The 21,135-nt window shown below is 40.7% G+C and overlaps 1 protein-coding gene across 1 annotated transcript; it reads left to right on the top strand.

Moving 5' to 3' along the window:
- The first annotated feature begins 882 nt into the window (after positions 1 to 882).
- On the top strand, positions 883 to 12,899 carry LOC108674171. Its single transcript, XM_018162082.2, has 4 exons — positions 883 to 2,628; positions 4,203 to 4,342; positions 6,028 to 6,091; positions 12,176 to 12,899. The coding sequence occupies exons 1-4, from the start codon at positions 2,467 to 2,469 to the stop codon at positions 12,425 to 12,427; spliced, it is 618 nt and encodes a 205-aa protein (XP_018017571.1). The 5' UTR covers positions 883 to 2,466; the 3' UTR covers positions 12,428 to 12,899.
- Positions 12,900 to 21,135: the final 8,236 nt, after the last annotated feature.

Raw genomic sequence — 21,135 nt, 5'->3', positions numbered from 1 at the left:
ATTCCAATAAACACGATTTACATACAATAAATGTGCACCGGTGTATGACAATAAACTGGAAGTGAACAATCTAACTTGTACTTCAAAGTAACAGGCAGCGTGATAAATCATGGTTCTTCGATAAACGCTTTAGATAACTAGTGTTTTACCGTGCCGCCGCCGTGCTGATGATGTAGTTCATCATACAAATGATTGCTGATAATAACTATGATCATATGAATCAACTATGTACTGACGGCCCTGCTGCAGCAAACGTTCCATTTTTATTTCATATGTTAGTGCCTTGCTCGACACAGTACAAACATCGCCTTTTTCGAGACACTGCAAACGTCACCCTGCTCGAGACAGTGCAGACGTCGCCTTGCTCGAGGCATTACAAACGTCGCCTTGCTCGAGACAGTACCAACGTCGCCTTGCTCGAGACGATACCAACGTCGCCTTGCTCGAGACGGTACCAACGTCGCCTTGCTCGAGACGGTACCAACGTCGTCTTGCTCGAGACGGTACCAACGTCGCCTTGCTCGAGACGGTACTAACGTCGCCTTGCTCGAGACGGTACCAACGTCGCCTTGCTCGAGACGATACCAACGTCGTCTTGCTCGAGACGGTACCAACGTCGCCTTGCTCGAGACGATACCAACGTCGTCTTGCTCGAGACGGTACCAACGTCGCCTTGCTCGAGACGGTACCAACGTCGCCTTGCTCGAGACGGTACCAACGTCGCCTTGCTCGAGACGGTACCAACGTCGCCTTGCTCGAGACAGTACCAACGTCGCCTTGCTCGAGACAGTACCGACATCGCCGTGCTCGAGACAGTACAAACATCGCCTTGCTCGGGAGTTTGAGTGAGCGCATAAATATTGTAAATCTCATTCGTTTTTGCCAGCTGCTTAGAATAACAAATAGCTCATCGACGAGCGCCAGGCCTGAACTAGTTTGTAGTTAGACAATAATGTTAATTTTGCCTTCAGTGCTGAGTAGTGGAAGCCATGACGCATGTTAGCTTAATTAAGCTCCAAACCCAATTCATAATTCGTGGAAAATTGGGCAGCTTTGTGTGACTAATCTCAGTACATCATGAGTATGATTTAGGTGCTACAGAAAGTCGAAAGATATATTGTACCGTTGTAATTGATATTGCTATCAAACCTTCCAACAATTTACAAGCTAGTCGTCTTTAGTTGCAAGCTAACTGCGGATAAGAGAGGGGTGAATGCAAAAGCAGACGTGTTGAATCCCTAGTACTTTTGTACACTTTTAATTTATCCTGTTCGCCTAGAGAATGCGTGTAAGGCCCACTGTACACGTAGTCAATTTATTTGTCCTCTTAAGTTTATTTTGGCGCTGAATCTCGCGTAAACACATATTTGGTTTCTGCGTTTTAGTTTTGAATATTTATCGGACCATGTACAACTGATTTTATAACGTGTCCTATGTTCTTCATAAACGATTTTTACCAAGAAAGTAGAGCGAAAAATTGCGTATGCAAATCTTTCGTAAACGAATATACGTTAAAAACGTCAAAGGAAGAAAGTTTGCTCCATAATTTTTGTGTGCATAACACGTTTTGATGAGGCCGCATTAAAGTACAATAGCAACAAAGGAATTGATTTGACACTAACTTTATTTGCTTGTGAACGAACGGCTTCCCAAATTTCCCAGCTAGAGAATTTTGGCGCTCCTAAAAATTAATATGTGTTCCTTATGGAGAATTGAATGCATAACCAGATTATTGATCATTTTAACTCCAAAAAGAGAAATTATAAAAACAATTGGACTCTTCAGGATGGAAAAACGAACTTATTCTTACTATAATAATGTGATAACGTTAATATTGTAATGCAGGATAATGATATGTATAAAAAGTATTCATAATGATTCACTGGTGCCATCACGCTGCTTCTAAGTTCGCGCTAGCTACAGCAAATTGTTCGTACAAATGCAGCCTTAATTTTTTGACGAAGTGTTGTATGTATGCGACTTTTAGTTCGGATTTGCCGGTTTTAAGCGTAGCTGCAAAGGTTATAGTTCCCTGCACCGCTGAATATATCTAGCCCATAAAAAGGCTTGTGGCGATTATTTTATTTCTTTATTGCTTTCCTGCTGAAAAATTTCGTTTAATACTGGGCAACAAAGTATGCAATAGAGGCATATCAAAACACGCAATAAGGGCGGCATATCAAAACAAAACTCGGGCGGTTAAACAATGAGAAATTTTAAATCAATGAAAAATTTTTATTTATTCTCAAATGAACACCCATGACGATGGAGGTAGTAGTAAGTTAGTGAGATTAAACTGTTAAAGGGACAAGTTGAATTAGGTAATACGAGTAAATGAAGGAGTAAGTGCTTTTATACTGGCGTTTAATTAAAATAATATACCGCCACTGATGCACGAGTCTACGCGCACGCCTTAATGATGTTTGAACTATATTCCACTTCAGAATAAGTAGCAATTCGAACAAGATGGTACTAGCGTCGACCAGCTTCAGGCTGGTCACAGGGTTGTCGTCAGCGTTGTCTCTGCTGAGCTTCGCGAGCGACGGCCGCGTGGCCAGCGTCGTCAAATGCGGGGCGGCGTGTCGCGCGGACGAGCGATGTGGAGGCTTCGTCTGGGATGTGGATGCCGTGAGTTACTCAACATTATGATACTCAACGCACTTATTGTTGAAGGCGGAAGTAATAACAGTATATTGATTGCATGGGCATCGTCTGGGATGTGGATGCCGTGAGTTACTCAACATTATGATACTCAACGCACTTATTGTCGATGAGAAAAACATGTCAACAAACGAGTCAATTAATTAATTTGTAGTTGTCGGTGTGCGAACCTCTAAATCAGAAGCGAAATTATGTAGATTAAATTCATTTCTATTATATTTTCCAATATTTTTATGAATTAATTTTAATAATGAAATTTCTTGTAATATTAGACAATTTCACTAATTTTGATTTTCTTAATAAGTTAATTATATTAATTTAATGCTTCATTATTATTTATTTTTGACGCGGACAATCAATGAATCATTATTAAAAAAAAAACAAGATACTACTTATTGCTACGGCCTGATAACAATTCCCTTCATACCCTACCTTTAACTATTTAAATGGGTTACTTGACAGATTTAATAATTAAAGTCATCTTTTAACCCAAATTCTCAGGCTTAGTAAAGTATTGGTTTGCTCAGGCCTCGCGAGTTTGGTTAACGTTCTAGGATTCATTGCTGAAACGTGTCATCGGGTATCCAATTAAATTGTTATCTAAAAATCGTTCGAGTGAAAATTTTTGCTTAAGTTTGAGACTACCGAGATTATCATGTGTTTTACATACATAATTATATCGCAGTTTTCATTTGTATATTCACCCAGATACCCTCTAGCTGGGGACTGAGGGTTTGATACAATTATTCATCAAATTTTGACGTAGCTCCAATTTTTTCATGACTCAATTTCTATGAACTAATTATAATCAATTTCATTTTAACTGCACTGAACTTGAAATAAATATTTTCTTAAAAGCTGGGATGCATTTCTGATGAACTTTCTATCCTTCTACTTACCTTTTAAACCTGATTGCAGGGCAAAGAACAAATTACGGATTATCTATTACAGTGTTTAGAAAATTTATGCTTCTAGAATTACGAAAAACCTACAGTTAATTGAGCTTTGGTGTTTTCTGCAGTGCTTTTCTTATATTTTGAAAGGAAATTATTTTTTATTAAGTAGGAAGTAGTAGTAGGAAGTAGTAGTAGTAGGAAGCACTTCGATTGCGTTGGGAATTTGAGACCATAAACGCCTTGGGTACACCGCGCAAGTAGGCTTCGGTGGACCCAATGCGCGTTGGGTACATTATTCGTGTGGGGTTTGAACACTTAAACTGGACCATTTGCGTTTACGTTATGTGGGTCACTATGCGTGTTGGGTACGATGGACATAGTGAGTTTCCTTATTGTTTCTTTTCTGTTCTCTTCATTTTATTCAAAATAAAAACCAGGGTCATCAAAAGATCATGGGTGCAATAGTTGGCCATTGAGTGGCCCAATTAAACTATTTTGTTTCGTCAGGTCACTATATGTACACCAATGTAGTGTTTTAATTGTTCACTTTGCTAAAGTTCTAATCGGCAGTTAAAAAATGTATTTTTGATTTCTCTGCCTCAAGTGTTTCTCATTTTGTATATCTGTTTTTCACCGCTTGAACAGGTTGCTCCCTGCCGCTTCGTTGTGGACCCAGCGGTGGTCGGGAATGTGTCTACGAACGTGTCGGCCGCGTACGTCATGACCAACAACTACGCTGGCAACTCTACTCTGCTGGAAATCCCTACGCCTTACTTGAATTGGGAGTGAGTACAAAACTTAACGTGCATTATATGTTTCAGAAAAACACTTTGGATCGACAGTTGATTTCAGTTGAAACGATGATCTTACTTAATTTCCATACTTTTTCCTCGACTGCCTTGTTCCCTCTAGAGTCCTTTTCAAGGGTCAATATTATGCGTAAAGAAGTTGATGAAAATTAATTAATTTTCTACATGCACAATAACTACTTATACACGCAAATAGCGACTTCTTAGCTGTTAGAAAGACCAGGTTGTTTGCTGAAAATCAATATACATAATTTCTGGACGAGCGTCATTATACATACATATATATGATTAGAGAATTTTGAGCTATCATTCATTCACTTTCTTGAGAGCCGTTATTGCTAAGCCTATATTCTAGTCATTTTTAGTATTGAGGGTGGGAGCGAAGGTTGCGGGGACTAAAGTAATGATTGTGGGACGTGAGTGGAGGTTGGGGGACTAAAGCAATGATTGTGAGGGGTGAGCGGAGGTTACGGGGACTAATGCGATGATTGAGGAGTGGGAGCGTATAGGTCACGGGTTCAAGTCCGGTGGTTGTCGGGAGATGGGCCTTGGTTGTGATGACGGGAGTGATGAATGTGATATCGAAAGCGATGATATTTACCACAGGGGCGATGGTTGTGATGACGGGAGCAATGTTTCGATCAAAGTACCTGAGTTGACAGCTGAAAGCGGACCTAAAATTTATTTTATCATCTTCTAGAGCTGACATTGCTTGACCCAAAAGCGTCAATTCGGTCCATTCCCATTTACTCTCCGAGTCCAGACAGAGACAGAAGCTACCCACTATAAAAACGATTTTTTTGCACCGAATCTTAAAAAACTTTTCCTTCCTGTGATTATGTTTAAAAAGTAGTAGTGTTGCTACTATGTCTATTTCACTTTTGAGGAACTTTCAAAAAGCTTCTTTTGAGAAACAACGGCCTTCGATCGGCCGTAGTGGTTTTAATGCCACCTAAGGTTCTCTATCCGGCAATAATGAATTAGTACAGGAGGGTAATGACGACACATGGAAACATTCAACAACACCTATATTATAAAAATCAGACGAAATTTCGCCACTCATCATTACTTCTCCACTCATCATTTAGTATTTAAGAACGTATTTAAGAGATTAATTGAAAGAAGATGATCAAGGAGTTACTCCTACAACGATGATTCGCATTTGAATATTAGACCATTGAAAATCAAAATAGTTTCATACAACGAACATTACTAGTGGCATATAATGAATGATAAAATACCATGCATAAGAAAGCGTGGCAAAATTGCAAATTTATGTGAAATTAACTCGAAGCCGTCGATAAAAACCTGTGACACCTACATTTTTATTTTGGCTATTAATATAAAGTATGGGAAACGTGGATACATTGGGACATGATGACACTGGGACACGTCAACTTCTTTTTAATGAGTAATAATGTATTTAACCACAGTTTATTATAGTGACGACAAACAAATCAGTGCATCGATCGCCTTGGCAGAGAGATGTGTGGTAACATTTATCACATTAAATATTTTACTAGTCCCATTGTCCTCCAGGTTTCATTTATGCCTGATTTTAAATTAACATCACAGACAAGTTCATCGTTAACCAAATATACCAGTCAGACCCTATAAGGTAATTTAAGTGCATTAACCAATTTTTTTTTGTTCTATTTCAGGCAAGCGACCCTGAAGTGCCAGAGCCTCAACATGAGGCTCGTGACGTATCCGATGACCAACAGGGTATGTACTTATTTGTAGAACTATTGATAATATTTTAATCGAGGAAAAACGCAGGCCTACAAAGTCTATGCCAAAACGGGTTGGCTTGATACTTTGCACATTCAGTGCCTAATTAAACTATGATGACAATGGATTTCGTCATGATACAGTAGAGACAAACTCGTTAAATTAAGTTGGAGTCATTTTCTGGAATGCTTTGAAATGTCTCAGGTAAAAGTACAGCAGAACGGAGCCGGCCGCATATGAGAGTAAGCTAAGCGTGGCTGAACACCTGGTGTAAGGCCGTCGTGTCCGCTTTATTTAGGAGATCACAAAACACTCCGGTAAAGATGCCAAGGTTATAGTTAGGCGCTATATTCATACGCTCGATGACAACCATGTCGTGACTCGGTTTATTAACTGCAGTCCCGACACCGATCGGTGAAACGGTTTTCAATAAGATCATGTGTAATCATTTCATTTATATCTAAGATTCCTGAAATTTCACAAGATAACTCAGACAGCTGCGAATATATTAACTTCAGTTTATTGCTAATACTGAAAAGTTTGGTTAAAAAGAAAGCCATTTTCATTCAAAATTTCATAAAAGTTAAGTTTCTCTTACTAATTATACTGAGCTGAGTAGTACTTATACTGAGTATATGTATGTTAAAACCATCATTAGTTAAATATCCTAGAATACAAGCAAAATCACTAAGTACGCTATAATTTTTATTGAAGTTTCAAAATCTAAATTCCAAAACGCAGCAGAACCAAACATTGCTAGAACACGTACAAGATGTGTATCAGACCTAAGCATCCACTTGTATATTTACTTGATCTTACGATTTTATTATGAATCCATTTTCCCGCTGGTTCCAAATGGAACCGCTCGGTAATACCTGTACAAATTCTACGATGTTAAAAATCAGTGAAAGTCTAATGGCCTGAGCAACACTGAAACCGCTATTACTATTACCAAGTGTATTTCCTCTATTCAATATTTTCCTAAAAATTTGATAGCTACGTTTGAAGAGCAAGGTCAGCGATTACACCACGACTTTGAGGAGATGTAAGGAAAGGAAGATGGAACATTACAATGGTTGCATTACTGTTGGATACCTAGCAAGATGGAACATTATAATGATGGCTGGCTACTGTTGGATACCTGGGAAGATGAAGCACTATGATGATGGCTGCTACTGTTGGATAGAAGATGAAGCATTATAATGATGGCTGGCTACTGTTGGATACCTGGGAAGATGAAGCATTATAATGATGGCTGGCTACTGTTGGATAGCTGGGAAGATGAAGCATTATAATGATGGCTGGCTACTGTTGGATAGCTGGGAAGATGAAGCATTATAAACTCCAAATGCTGTCGGCCTGCTTGCTGTTGGAGCGCGGCCCGGATACGGGCCCAAATCGACAGCAAATCTTTCCCCGTCCCTCGAGAGGGGGACCCGAAGCCCATGTTTTTTGGTGCTGCCGGCCTACGGCTCCCCACGTGTGGTCGGCGTCTCTGTTGCTACTAGCGGGGGATGTCGAGGAGAACCCGGGTCCGACTTGTATGTGTGACATATGCAATAGACAAATCACAGAAAACCAATACTACTCAGTTGTCTGTAATAGTCTTGCCCCACATTGGGTCCATAAAAAATGCACAAACATAACACTCCGTCAATACATAAATTCCTGGACCTGTCCCCAACACACTCCACCATTCCCTCCCAGGCCAGATACAGAGCCACCACCAGCATTGCAACTTCTTCCGAACCCAGCCCCTGCACCCCAACCTCCTTTGCCCCCGCCAGTCACATCACCTAACAATCTCACACAACCCCTCTCTCCACCAATCAGACTCCGAAAAACACCCTCTGATATCAAGATAATGCAGATAAATACAAATGGACTCACAAACAAAATAGAAGACCTCAAACTAACCACAAAACAACATGACATCGACATCATCACAAGAATCCAAACTTAAACGACTGGCACACCCACTATACCTGACTACACTGCTATTCGTCTAGACAGGGCTCACAAGACAGGAGGTGGACTTATCATCATCATCTACATTCATAAAAACATAGTTTTCACAACTATCACTATTCCACAACACATCAACCAAGAAGCCACTGAAACCCAACTAATCAAAATACATCTCTCTAACAACAAATTCGTCCACATAGATAACATATACATCCCTCCCAGGGACACACGCCTACCACACCATCACAACCTAGACCAACACATCACTGACTGTTTCACATTCCTCCTTAACAAGCCCTACACCATTATTACAGGAGACATAAATGCCAACCACCAATCCTGGTACTCTCCTAACTCAGATCACAGAGGCATCTTCATCAACTCACTTATATAAAATTCCAACCACATCATTCTCAATGAAAACTCGCCAACAAGCATACCCACTACAAGAGAACAGCAACCCACGTCACCAGACATATCTACAGCCTCAAACATCATCTCAAGCAAAATAACATGGTCAACTATTACAGCTCTCAGTTCCGATCATGTTCCTATCATATTGCACTTTCGTACCAAAATCAACTACCGCATAAAAACCTATAACAGATCTTTCACAAATTACCACAAAGCAGATTTGACAGCTTACTCGCAGGAAATAGACCAAGCGCTCCGTGACACTCCAGCACCCACCAACGTTCACATTGCCAATAAGATACTCACTGGACTCATTCTACAAGCAGACAAACACCATATACCCAAAGGAAAAATAAAAACAAAACAGACACCTCTACCCCAAGCCATCAGAGACGAAATACAAGAACGCAACCACATCAGGACACAAAACAGACATGACCCAGCTATCCAACAACTCAACAGAGACATAGACCTTGAAATAAACACGCACAAACGCAACCTATGGAAAGAGCACCTCGATCGAAACTGGAATAACAAACACAACACGCACATTCTCTGGAAGACAATCTAATCACTTTCAAATAAAACACCACGCCAAGAACCAAGCAAAACTATACAATTCACAAACACAACAGCATATACCGACAAAGAGAAGGCAACACAATTCAACAAGTAGTCATAAATACCAAACCGCACCAAACCTCACACAACAACAGGATAACTGATAGAAGAATTAAATCTCTAAAGGGCAACCCAATAAATATAACAACAGCCATGACCACACTCGCCATAAAAAACAGTAAAAATAACAAATCAACTGGACCAGACCACATCAATATACTCCATCTCAAACACCTGGGCCCCACAGCAATTACATACCTCACTCAAATTTACAATATCGCAATAAACTCCAATACAATACCCCATACCTGGAAGCTAGCCAAGATAATTCCAATACCTAAACCTGGCAAAGACACTAACATGGGGTCATCTTATCGACCAATTTCTCTTTTAAGTCCAATAGCCAAAACACTGGAAAAAATTATCCTTGCCACAATCTCATCTCATCTCCCTAACATTGAACACCAACATGGCTTCAAACAACACCATTCTACCATCACAGCACTCCAACATATCACAGAACACATAGCCACAAGTTTCAATCAACAACGCCCGCCACTTCGAACAATAGCTGTAGCATTAGACATGAGCAAAGCATTTGATACGGTTAACCTGCACACACTCATCAACAAACTTTCCACAACTGCAATAGAGCACACTACACTTAAATACATAGCAAATTACATCAAAGGCAGAAAAGGCTTCACAAAAGTCAACAATACCAATTCAAAACAGAAATTATTCAAAACAGTTGTACCACAAGGCGGAGTCCTATCACCCACACTGTTCAACATATACGTTTCAGATATACCCTCACCTCCACCCAATATTATAATAATTACATATGCAGATGATATAACTATCTTATCCTCCCACAAAGACTATAACACTGCTGCACAAGTCCTTCTTCCATACCTACAAACCATACACACATGGACCACAGAAAACCAACTACAACTCAATGCAACAAAAAGCACTGCCACTCTTTTCACACCTGACCCGGCCGAATATAGCACACAACTCAACCTCAATATCAATAATACGCTCATTCCAACAGTACGCAACCCTAAAATACTTGGACTTACCTTTGACCCAAAGCTCACCTTCAGCAGTCACATTAGCAATACTCACGACAAAGCCATACCAATAAAATAATAAAATCACTTACAGCCACACAATGGGGAAAACAAAAAGAACTACTCACAACCACATTTCAAACAATCACGCGTCCAATCCTTGAATACGCAAACTCATCCTGGTCACCAATTATATCACCCACGCAAATGAACAAACTCCAAACGGTCCAGAATGCAGCACTCAGGGTAGCCACAGGCTGCACCGCTGACACCAACATCCACCACCTTCACCAAAAAACCAAACTCCTACCCCTAACACAACACCTCAAACTTCACGCCTCACAACTCAGACAGAAAGCACAAAATCCAACCCACCCACTACATACCCTCACCCTTCAGCCGCACCCACACCGTCTCATGAAACAAACCATTTTCCACAAGACAGGTTTCACCACCAACATAGATACTCCGCCTGCACGAGCTACACAGGACACAATCAAACAAAATCTCAGAACAATTCACACTACAATTACAGAAAACTATCTTGCAACCCTCCCTCACAATAAAATTTTAAACATGCCCGCACCACAGATTCACCCATCTGAAATCAACCTACCTAGACCTGCACGCAGGAACCTTGCCCAACTTCGCACAAATAAATCACCGCTACTTCTCTCATATCTAAATAAAATAGACCCTGACACACACCCTTCTCCACTTTGCCACTCTGTCTGTCTAACACGCACGACACCATTCATCTTTTCTCCTGCCCTGAAATGCCCACATCCCTGTCGGTGGGTGACCTTTGGGCGGACCCCGTAAACGCTGCAGGGCGGCCGACTTGGCTGGCCCCAGAACTGGGTCTAGGCCCCGCCTCGCGCCATGAAGCGAGGCGAGGAGGGTCAACAATAACATAAAGCATTATAATGATGGCTGGTTACTGTTGGATAACAGCTAGGGAAGTTGGAGCATTATATAGTGAGGGTGGGCTACTGTTGGATACCTGGGAAGATGAAGCATTATAATGATGGCTGGCTACTGTTGGAGACCTGGGAAGATGAAGCATTATAATGATGGCTGGCTACTGTTGGATACCTGGGAAGATGAAGCATTAAAATGATGGCAGGCTACTGTTGGATAGTTGGGAAGATGAAGCATTATAATGATGGCCGGTTACTGTTGGATAACAGCTAGGGAAGTTGGAGCATTATATAATGATGGCGGGCTACTGTTGGATAACAGGGAAGTTGTAGCATTACGATGGTAGCAGACTTCGGTTGCACACTTCAGAAAGACATTCGATACAGTCATATTGGAGTATACGTTGATAATTTTTTAGAACAAAGAAATTTTAGTACGAGAGAAACCTATAGGTATATTACATCAGGTTTGACATATAGCTTTCATTCATTTCAACTTTTGGAATTTATTTCGTCTCATTGCAAGTAATTAATTCGAATTTACAAAAGCAAAGAAATAAAAAAAAAACATTGCTATTTCACTCACAGATCCCGTTCCTTAATCACTCGAGATTTCACCAGTGAAAAATTTGCTGATCAGGATGAGAACATTTTAGAAAGTAACATTACAATGATAAGTTCTCACCAATGAAAATAAAAATCAGGTCCGTGCCGTGCTCAACTTTTGATCCAGCTGCCACTGACTGGACTATATTAAGGCCGATTAAAATGAACATGTACTGTATATATCTCTGGATTAAACGCAAACTGGTAATTTATCGATTATATATTGAGTAGCATGTCGTGGATTATTTTGCGTTTACGTCAGTAAACACTAAAAATAGCTTACGGTCTAATATGCAGTTCCTATCATTTGTGTGACTCTACTGGTATCAGAAAGATTGTATACCTTTTTTGATCGCCCAGGAAGTCAAACTGAAGGCGTTAGGACAGTGAGAGATTTCGCGACTAAGTTGTATTCATCAGATTCTGGTCGAATGAAAAAATTTTAAAACTCATTCCCACTCCATTTTTTTCAGGACCGTGCCATTTTGACGATCAGGAAACTCGGATGGTTCTACGTGGACCTGAAACGCCAGGCTAACGGCACCTACGCTTCAAGCAACCGCTCCATGGTCCTGCCCAGCGACTATGGATTCCAGTGGTATCCCAGCAACCCAGACTTCGGAAATGAAGAATGCATGGGAATGGGAGGCACTCCATTGTTGACGTTCGACCGTCCCTGTACCGCCACTCAAGACGGACAATACACACTGTTCTGCATGGTGTGAAGAGTAACTGCTACAGAGAGTAGACGTTAAAATTAATGATGGAGTCGAGATAACAGCGTTCACTTCGTTCACTTGGTTAACCCAAGTTTTGCCGTGTCAGGTAAATTATCAATTTGTTGGAGATTAGTGCATATGTTTCCAGGAGTCCCATGATATCTTGACCCCAGCCGGATATTTTGATAATGATTACTCCCAATTGTTGCACAGAAACAACGAATTTCACTGCAATCGTTTTTTATTGTATTCTGAACTGTTGAGCCACCATTCGCCGTGATGGTTCACTGCAGCACATATCAGTTCCTTAATTCCTATCTTATCGCAACGATTCTATTTTTATCTCTTGAATTCATATAGTTTAAAATTCAATTCCTTAGTTGTGTATTTTCAGGATTGCACTTCGATCAAACTGGATTTATTCATGTACAATTTTTTGAACAACGAGTCAAAATTCAACTCATCTTATTATATTAAATATTATCTTACTCGCCTTATTATATTCAATGTTTTATGTGATCAAATTTTTGTGTTTATACTTTATAAAGAAAATACAAATAAGTAAATATACACGCGCAGTCAGCTATGCAGCTAGTCACCTTCACAGGCAATGACCTTTAATTCCTGGTCACAGGCGCTTAGTTACATTACAAGCCAGCCGTCACAGACTTGCTTTAAACCAGGGGCCGACAGCTCATTTGCTCGTCTACCCCATGACATTTTTTTATTATCAAAGATAGACGAATTGTCCCAAAGATAAAAACCAACCGCAGCTTACGATCATGAACCCTATACAATGCTTGAAAATAAATTCTAAGAGAAAAAGTCAGTCTTCACTGATATAAGATAAAAAACAAAAAATAAAAAGGCTGTAAAATCGTTTAAGAATCTTAAGATATTTTTTGTTTTAAATTTTACGTAAATTTAACCATAGAAAGCTGGGTGAAATTTTGGTGAAAAATAACAAATATGTGCGTCTTTTTCTCAAAACAGAATTCTTATAAATTTGAACCTAAACTATTTATCGTAATTTTTGATTTTAATGGGATGACTGAGCATGATGGAGTCAGTAAGTCTATTGACATTTGCTTTAAAATGAACAAACTTCAACCGTAAATCGTCATGGGTTTTCAAGTTTAGTTTATTTCTCTGCTTTGTTATAATCGCATTCGCATGGAAAAATTTTCTTCAACGATGTGTGGAGTTGGAAGACAAAAAAATCTTGTTTATAAATCGGGATATTTATTGGCAGTAATTGACATGCCCTATCGAAATTTAAGGGGTGACCAGCTTCTGAATTATGGACGCCTCAAGCTCGATATGAGCGTAAATCAGCGGCTCTATATTCGCTTTTCGCTCAGGTTGTACGAGCAAAATAAGCGCCTGATTAGAATTCGGTCTATTCCCTGACAACCGTGGGGCGAGTGCGGGGAGCGCGTATTTGGCACCTGATACATTCGGGACGGACACGGCCTAATCTGAAAAGTGGGTTAAAAATGCCTCCACTCTTCCCCTAATATATTGGGGGGAGGGAGGAGGCGTTTTTATCCCATACATTGCCTTTTGCATTGCTCGATTCTGCCCCATTCACCAGTACCGAATATTCTTCTCTATTCCAGGTAACAAACGCTCACCTCATACACCAGCGCAAAATAATCTGTCACATAAACCAATGTCGGGCGTTCTTTCATATAAGACCAGTAACATGCAATCTCTTACATTCACCATTACCAAGCATTCTACCACATGTACACCAGGACCTATGCTTTCAAAAAAAGTTAAGATATCGTAAGTTCATCGGCCAATCATTAACGGCCTTTCGAGCAAAATCCACCAATCATAGACAAGAAAATAGAGCGTAAGTACTTACGTTCACTTGGCCAGTTTTGAAAGTATGGCCCCAGTACCGAACATTCCTCCAGCAATTATCAGTCCTCAATGTTCTCCCGAAACATTCACAAACAACAGCCTAGTGGATCAACAACGATCAATTTTAATGCATGGAATTAATATGTATGCGCTATTTCAACATGATGCGATGTAAATGTGGTAGCTAATTACTATATTTCCAGGGTTGGAATGACTAATAATATTATCATTGTGTATTGTTGGCGGTGATGCGATTCAAAGCGAGACCCGCTTGCATTCCATTCCGGCACAGATGCAGGCATACCATGCGGTAACACAATTAATTAATTAGGTAACAACTTGTTATTTCACGACGATACGTCACTAGCAAGTGCCGTTCAGCGAAGCAGTTCTGTACGAACACACTCGACGTCCATGTTAAAATGCTTACTAAAATCCCTTGCAACGGCACGGCGGTGAAGACTGCACGGTCAACCTAACTACTCATCTACGCCGTCGACTGTTACCAATGCTCAATTTACGTTCCACAATTCGATCCAGCTATCTTGGTGAATCAGAAAATTTACAACTGAAGTATATAGGAACGCGAGCATCTAAGATAACACGCTCATGCCGACATATACCTCAAGTTACGCAATTTCCATTACTGTCAAAATCGTGGAAGCTCAACTGTGTGTTCTTATATCATTAGTTGCGAGCCGCCAAACCGGTGTCGGGTTTTCTAGAGAACTTACTTTGTGAAGCTATGCATACTGCACAGTAATATAAGAAATTTTTGTTGTTAACAATGTTCAGAATTTAGATGTTTAGCCTTTAAGACTGGCAATTAATTTCAAGTCACATACTTCACTCTTCGTGGCACGATTACACGATTGAAATGAGCAGAGTGTGTCGTTCGACACCTAATCAACACAAGAAACACGTCTTAAGCACTGCCGCCGGCGTCAGCAACGTCAGGGCGTGAGCGTCTGCGCCCTCCCACCGCATTACAATAAAGTGGGGTAAAAGTTAAACATTAAACGTGTCTTGCAACATAGTGCGCTGCGAATACAATGAAGTAACTGTGAAATAAGAACCGTAAAAATTGAATAGGTTTTGTTATCGATGTCGTCTGAACCAATAAGTAAAAAGTGTCTGGGCAAAACAGTAGTGATAGGAAGTGCCTGGGCAAAATCGGCCATTATACGCACCACAATATCACGTTGACCTGAAAATATTCATATTTTGGAGACCTTCTTTGTACAACCGAATTAGCATCGCACAGTGCCTGTTAGCAGGCAGTGCACTGGTATCGCAATGTTAAGCAGTGCAAGCCCAAAATCGTATCGATCTGAACCTGTCATAAAACTTGTAGGTCCTGACGGCAAAACCGGACGTTTATCTGTTGCCGGTGCTGCCAATTAACAGCTTGCATATCAGTTACTTATGTTACGATAAGAATGTGAAAAATAATCATCTCATAGAGTTCCAGGCTTTGATTTTTTTGCTGTCACATACTCTTTATTAAGTGTGTTTCACCTCTTGCACCCCGTAATCATGTTCCCATGCCCTCGGCAGCTTCTGGTTTATAATAAATAGCATAGTAAAAAATTCACCTTTTTGTCGAGAAAACAAGTTTTAAATACCGCACAAGCTAAAAATTGGTTAAATCAATTCTCACATTGATCCATCGTATTAGTTGAAACAAACGCACTAGTGCACACCATTCCATGAGCGATAGAGGGTCGTGGTTCGCTCTAATACCAGATTCTGACCAAGATACCATAAAGTAGCTTGACCAGCTGCTCGTTTCGGTTATATTACGCAGATTTGGCCCATCGGGCAATCGATTCCAGCAAAAGGCTCCTAAATAACAGCCAATTACAGTGAGGTGGCTGAATCAAGCCTGATCGACCTCAAGGCGAGAGTTGCAACCGTTTGGCCTCCGCGAAAGGTGACTAAAGATCTACGCACATTTCGACGAATCAGATTCCATTTTTAAGTCAGATTCACTGCTTTCATTTTATTTTTATAAGAAATGGAATAACAAGCCATTCGGGAACGTGCATATTTTCCAAATCTTGATAACTTCTGTTGAAGTCTACACTCAATATATTCAGGTTCATATGATATCTTCAAGTTACAGACTCCTTCAGCAAGCACAAGTTTGAAAATATTTTAAATTGCTAGGTTCCAGTGAACATTTAAGTATCACAATTTCTGTTTAAAAGCCCATGATTGTTGTTATTGTAAATTTTGACGTTTTGAAGACGATTTGTAAATTTCAGAGTTAAATAACACAAATGGCTGTAATTCATCCTATAATGATATATATTTATTGCTCCGTACCGTATATACCTCACTGCACCGCATCGACCAGACCGCATCGGTTCTGCCCGAACCGTACTGCACCATACTGTACTCTACTATAGTGACAAAAACGCAATATTATCACCTGCTGACATAAATAAATACATAAAACTAACACCCATAGCGTTTCTTTACCATCCTCACGATGATTTCAAACTGAAAAAGTGAAATTCGTGTTTTGTGCTAGAGCTTCGTCTGTCATTGGGGAGCGGTCGCCGTGCATATATTTTATTACGAGTGACTTTGTTGATGACGTCGAAATGGTCGCATAGATAAATTAAATTAAAATTAGCGTAACATGGCCATCTAGGGACTCTATAGTTTAATAAATTGTCACATCTCCCATTATGCAAGAAAGCGCATAAAATACATACGTCGGTTGAGTAAAGTATTTGTATGGCATCTGAAAATCAAGAGTATATGATCGCGTTTGTAATCTACATGAAGAAGAAGAATGGCCTACCACACCTTATCGTTAATTTGGAGATAATTCAAATTTCAATGTCGTGGATTTCAGAAGAAAACATGCAATTCAACTTTTCTACCCATGCATTACAGCACAGTTGATGAAAATTATTCAAAGCTCATAATACAAGTTCATGAATTAGTTAGGTTAAAAAAAGGAATTCGATCAGTCGAAAACTTTTTTATGTAATAAGTGCTTGGGGAATTGATAGAATTGAGGCTAATCTATACATTAAATGGCACGTCTATAATCTCGTAATCATAATTAAAATGATAACGCCATATTTGTTTTGCAATACAACAAGACAAACAGTTACATTCTCTGCACTTCGCCATGCATCAGAAAACCAAAATTGTATATGAATTCTCTAGTGCTATTGCAATTCATAATACAACAATTTTGTAGAGAAATTTTGCTTTATTGTTCAGCAATATAGCATTTGCCCAAAGTGCATTACACTATTATCTATACAAACACGAATCAATTGGATAAAATTCCTTTGTAATAGCTTGCTCCTCTCCAAGTGTCTATTTATGAGGGGACAAAATTAGGTCGACCTCAAATTATTCTCATCAAAAGTCATCGGTTGTTTACAAAATGACCTGTAACAAATTTTCCAAACTATTTATTTACATCTGAAGAAGAAGGGAGCATCTGGGTAAAAAAACTTTTTTTATTTACGGACAGATCACTTTTAAATTTATACACGTGTGTGAAGCAGAAATCTAAGACTTATTGTTCTCGTGAATTTTTCGATAAAATGGAAGAAAACGTGAAATTCTTAGAAAACGGCCAAAAAGGGGATACCGTAGAAATAAATCACCTCCTAGGGTTTTCAAGCTACAACATCGAGACACATCATTCGATTCGTAGAGGCCATATTTTCGAAATTCTCATTTTTGTGGGCGGGGGATCATTTTTCGTCAATTTTTCGATTCCCACCCTCCCCCTTTTGCAAAATATAATTTAAACTATATCGAAATTAAAAAAAAACGTACACAATTCTCTAAATCTTTTTATTGCGAATCGAATGGTATATATGTCTACGCTGAAGCTTGGAAACTGTAGGAGGAAATAGGTTTGCAGTGAGAGCAGGTGCATGTTTTCAGGACAGCCAACGGACCGCCCACCGGTCGCTGCGCACTAGATATTGGCATTTATCGTAGCTAGTGTGACGGAACACAGTTTTTGTGGATTATTTTTTTTTAACAATGTTTCGCTTCAAATTTTAACTCAAGGATTTAAATTATGTGTGACTAAGTAATGCGTTGGCATGTTTTTATTTCGTGACTGTAACAAAAAATCTCTTTTGCTGTGATATTATCTCTCGGTAGCGTTGCGTTGCAATCGTCTGCTAAGTGCCACTCGTCGTCTGCTTCTGCTAGCCCCGACCACGTTTAGACTTATTTCTACGATATGTTAATTGTAAATTATTACTTGACCCATGATTCATTCGCTTTAATGTGCAATTATTTTGTCAAACGACTCTGTTTTTATTGTGATAATCGTAATGATTTACTGTTGTACGTTACTAAGTGCTGCTAATCTACGATACCATCGTTAAAAGTGCGGCTACGTCGCCATCTTGCTTGAACAGGCTAGCCATCTTAGAGGTAGCTGTTCTATAAGAAGTCGATTATAGCTAATAGTTTTGTTGCCAAAAGAATAATCATTTTTTTTTAATATTGTTTTATTAGGTGATAATAATTCTCACTGTATTTTATAATGCTTTTAGTCAATGTTCATTTGTCTAGACTATTGACAAACTGGTATTGACTCACGTGCTTGCGAAGTATTTTTGAGAGTAATTCTGTTATTAATCGACTATCGTCCATTTAACATGTGACAGAATGATTAGGATATGATTCTGCTTTATGCAATATATTATATTATCAATTTTTTGCACTTAGAGAGTGTCAATAGCCCGATTCGTGCTCCATGTAAACGAGGTATCGTGTTGACATTCTTTTAGCTGAGTTACCCCTTGCGGGCACGTTGTGTGTGCTCAGTTGTACTGGGTGAGGGTGCAGACGTTTCGACTCGAATGCAGGGAAAGAGCCAGATCTGAGCTTCCAAGACTCTACAGCAGTTCTGGACATACCTCGTAAAGAGACCCATTAGCGGGTTAATTACGGCGTAGGTGGAGTTATTGGCTAGTATCCAGTTGCTGATTGCGCTCTGGTACGGCTAGTACCCATGCCGAGCACCTATCGTTTGTTGTGGATGCTAATAACCTCCGTACTCGAGTATATTTGTCAGCGTTCTGTTGCAGCTTATGACTGGCAGTTGGCTCACTGAGCTTATATACGCGGTGACCCGCGAGTAGTGACATCACAGAAGGTGACGTAAGGGTCACTAATGACATCACGAACTGACAGTTCGAAAAGGAAAAGAATCGGCGACAGGCCTACGCTTCAGTGCCGAGATCACTATGTTATGTTAATAGGGCATTTTTTCTTAAATGAGAAAATGCGTTAAAAATATTAGGAGATTAAAAAGGCACATAGCGCATAATTGGGTTGGTAGTAGGTGCGTGGGTCTGATTGGGGTTGGGAGGGGGGAACCCGTCAGAGCAATGGTAATTTACATGTCTGGGTGGTAGTTCTTTATATACAGGATATTCAACTTTGAGTACTAATAGGAATAAATAATTCTACGTACTTTCTATTTCCATGCGATTTTTTTCATTTTGCGTATGATGATTTTTTTTTATTTTTCAAGAGATGATATGATAACGATGAAAGTGATGAAGCTGGTGATGATGATGATGAGGATGGTGAGTCGCTCGAGACTCAGATAGCCTTGCTCGGTGGTTCGCCTCCTGTGGCGCAAGGGGAACTCGCCCGGGGCCCCTGGAGCGACAAAGGATCCACCAGGGGGCGGGGGGCAATGTGGGGTCAAGCCGCAAGGGGAGATGCCCAACACCCCCCCGCTCACAACAGAGGAAGAAGGGAGTAGCCGCCCCGGACCCCTCTTTAAAAACTTTCAAGGCGAGGGCCCCTCGGGGGCTCGCACCAGTGCCTGCCGGACGTTGGCGAGCCGTTCTGGACAGGCTGGCAGCAGCCCTTAGGGTGATTGGACTTAGGGTCCATTCATCCGCACCCTGGGCCGAGGAACTGGAGGGGGCGGAGGGGAGTGGGAGAGAGGCGAAGAGAGGAGGGAAAGGCGTCACGACTGTCGGAGGAGGAGGAGAGGGAGAGAGGGAGAGGATGAGGTTGTGAATGGAGGTGTGGATGGGAGGCAAAGGAGTGAGAGAGTGATTGTGACGTTGAATGTGCAGAGATTCGGTCGCCAATATGGCGAGGCACCAGAGGGCGTGCCTGGTGTGGGACCCTGGGGGGGGGCAAGTCCCTGACGGGGATCGACGGCCCGGGAATGGAGACTCAGATAGTAAGATTTGTAGTGCATTGCTGGGTTGTCGGTAGGTCTTCGGTCTCATCTTTACTGCGTGTCATTTATATTGTGAGTCGTGTCAGGCCGTCAACGGAGTTGGACTCGTACGCCTGGTCGATGATGCGGACACCTCCCGACGTGAAGCGAGCCCGTCATATTGTATTGGATGATGATGTGGCCGTGTGGGTTGTGTGGTTGGTTGTTACATGTACGGGGGCGGAGGACCTAATGACTGTCATTTGGCGCATAAATATAGCCGTTTCTGCCCTGCTAGCGCGTCTGGGGGGATCCGGAATCATATATTTTTATGGTGCACGAAGTTTTGCGTGCTCTTTGGTGAAGGGTTGCGTTTTTGTAGGAATGTCGCATTATTCGTGGTAGTGTTTCAGAGGAGTCTCTATCTTTCGCCGAGTTTCTATCGAGGGAACGTTGCTTCAATGTCGTTGCTTTTAGAGATATGTTGAGTGTGGTGCCAAACCCGACCTGGCGGAAGAAGCTGACGATATGAGCTCCAGTATTATGCATGGCAGTCAATTTCAGTTGGGGTACGTTAGTTTGCTGTCTGCTGTTTGTCAGTATCAGTGTTGGGGACGTTAGTTTGCTGTCTGCTGTCTGTCAGTATCAGTGTTGGCGTACG

Source organism: Hyalella azteca, unplaced genomic scaffold (genome assembly GCF_000764305.2).
Source record: "Hyalella azteca isolate HAZT.00-mixed unplaced genomic scaffold, Hazt_2.0.2 contig3199, whole genome shotgun sequence".
Lineage (NCBI taxonomy): Eukaryota > Metazoa > Arthropoda > Malacostraca > Amphipoda > Hyalellidae > Hyalella > Hyalella azteca.
The sequence above is the reverse complement of the archived record's forward strand: the minus strand, read 5'-3'. Positions and strand labels throughout refer to the sequence as shown.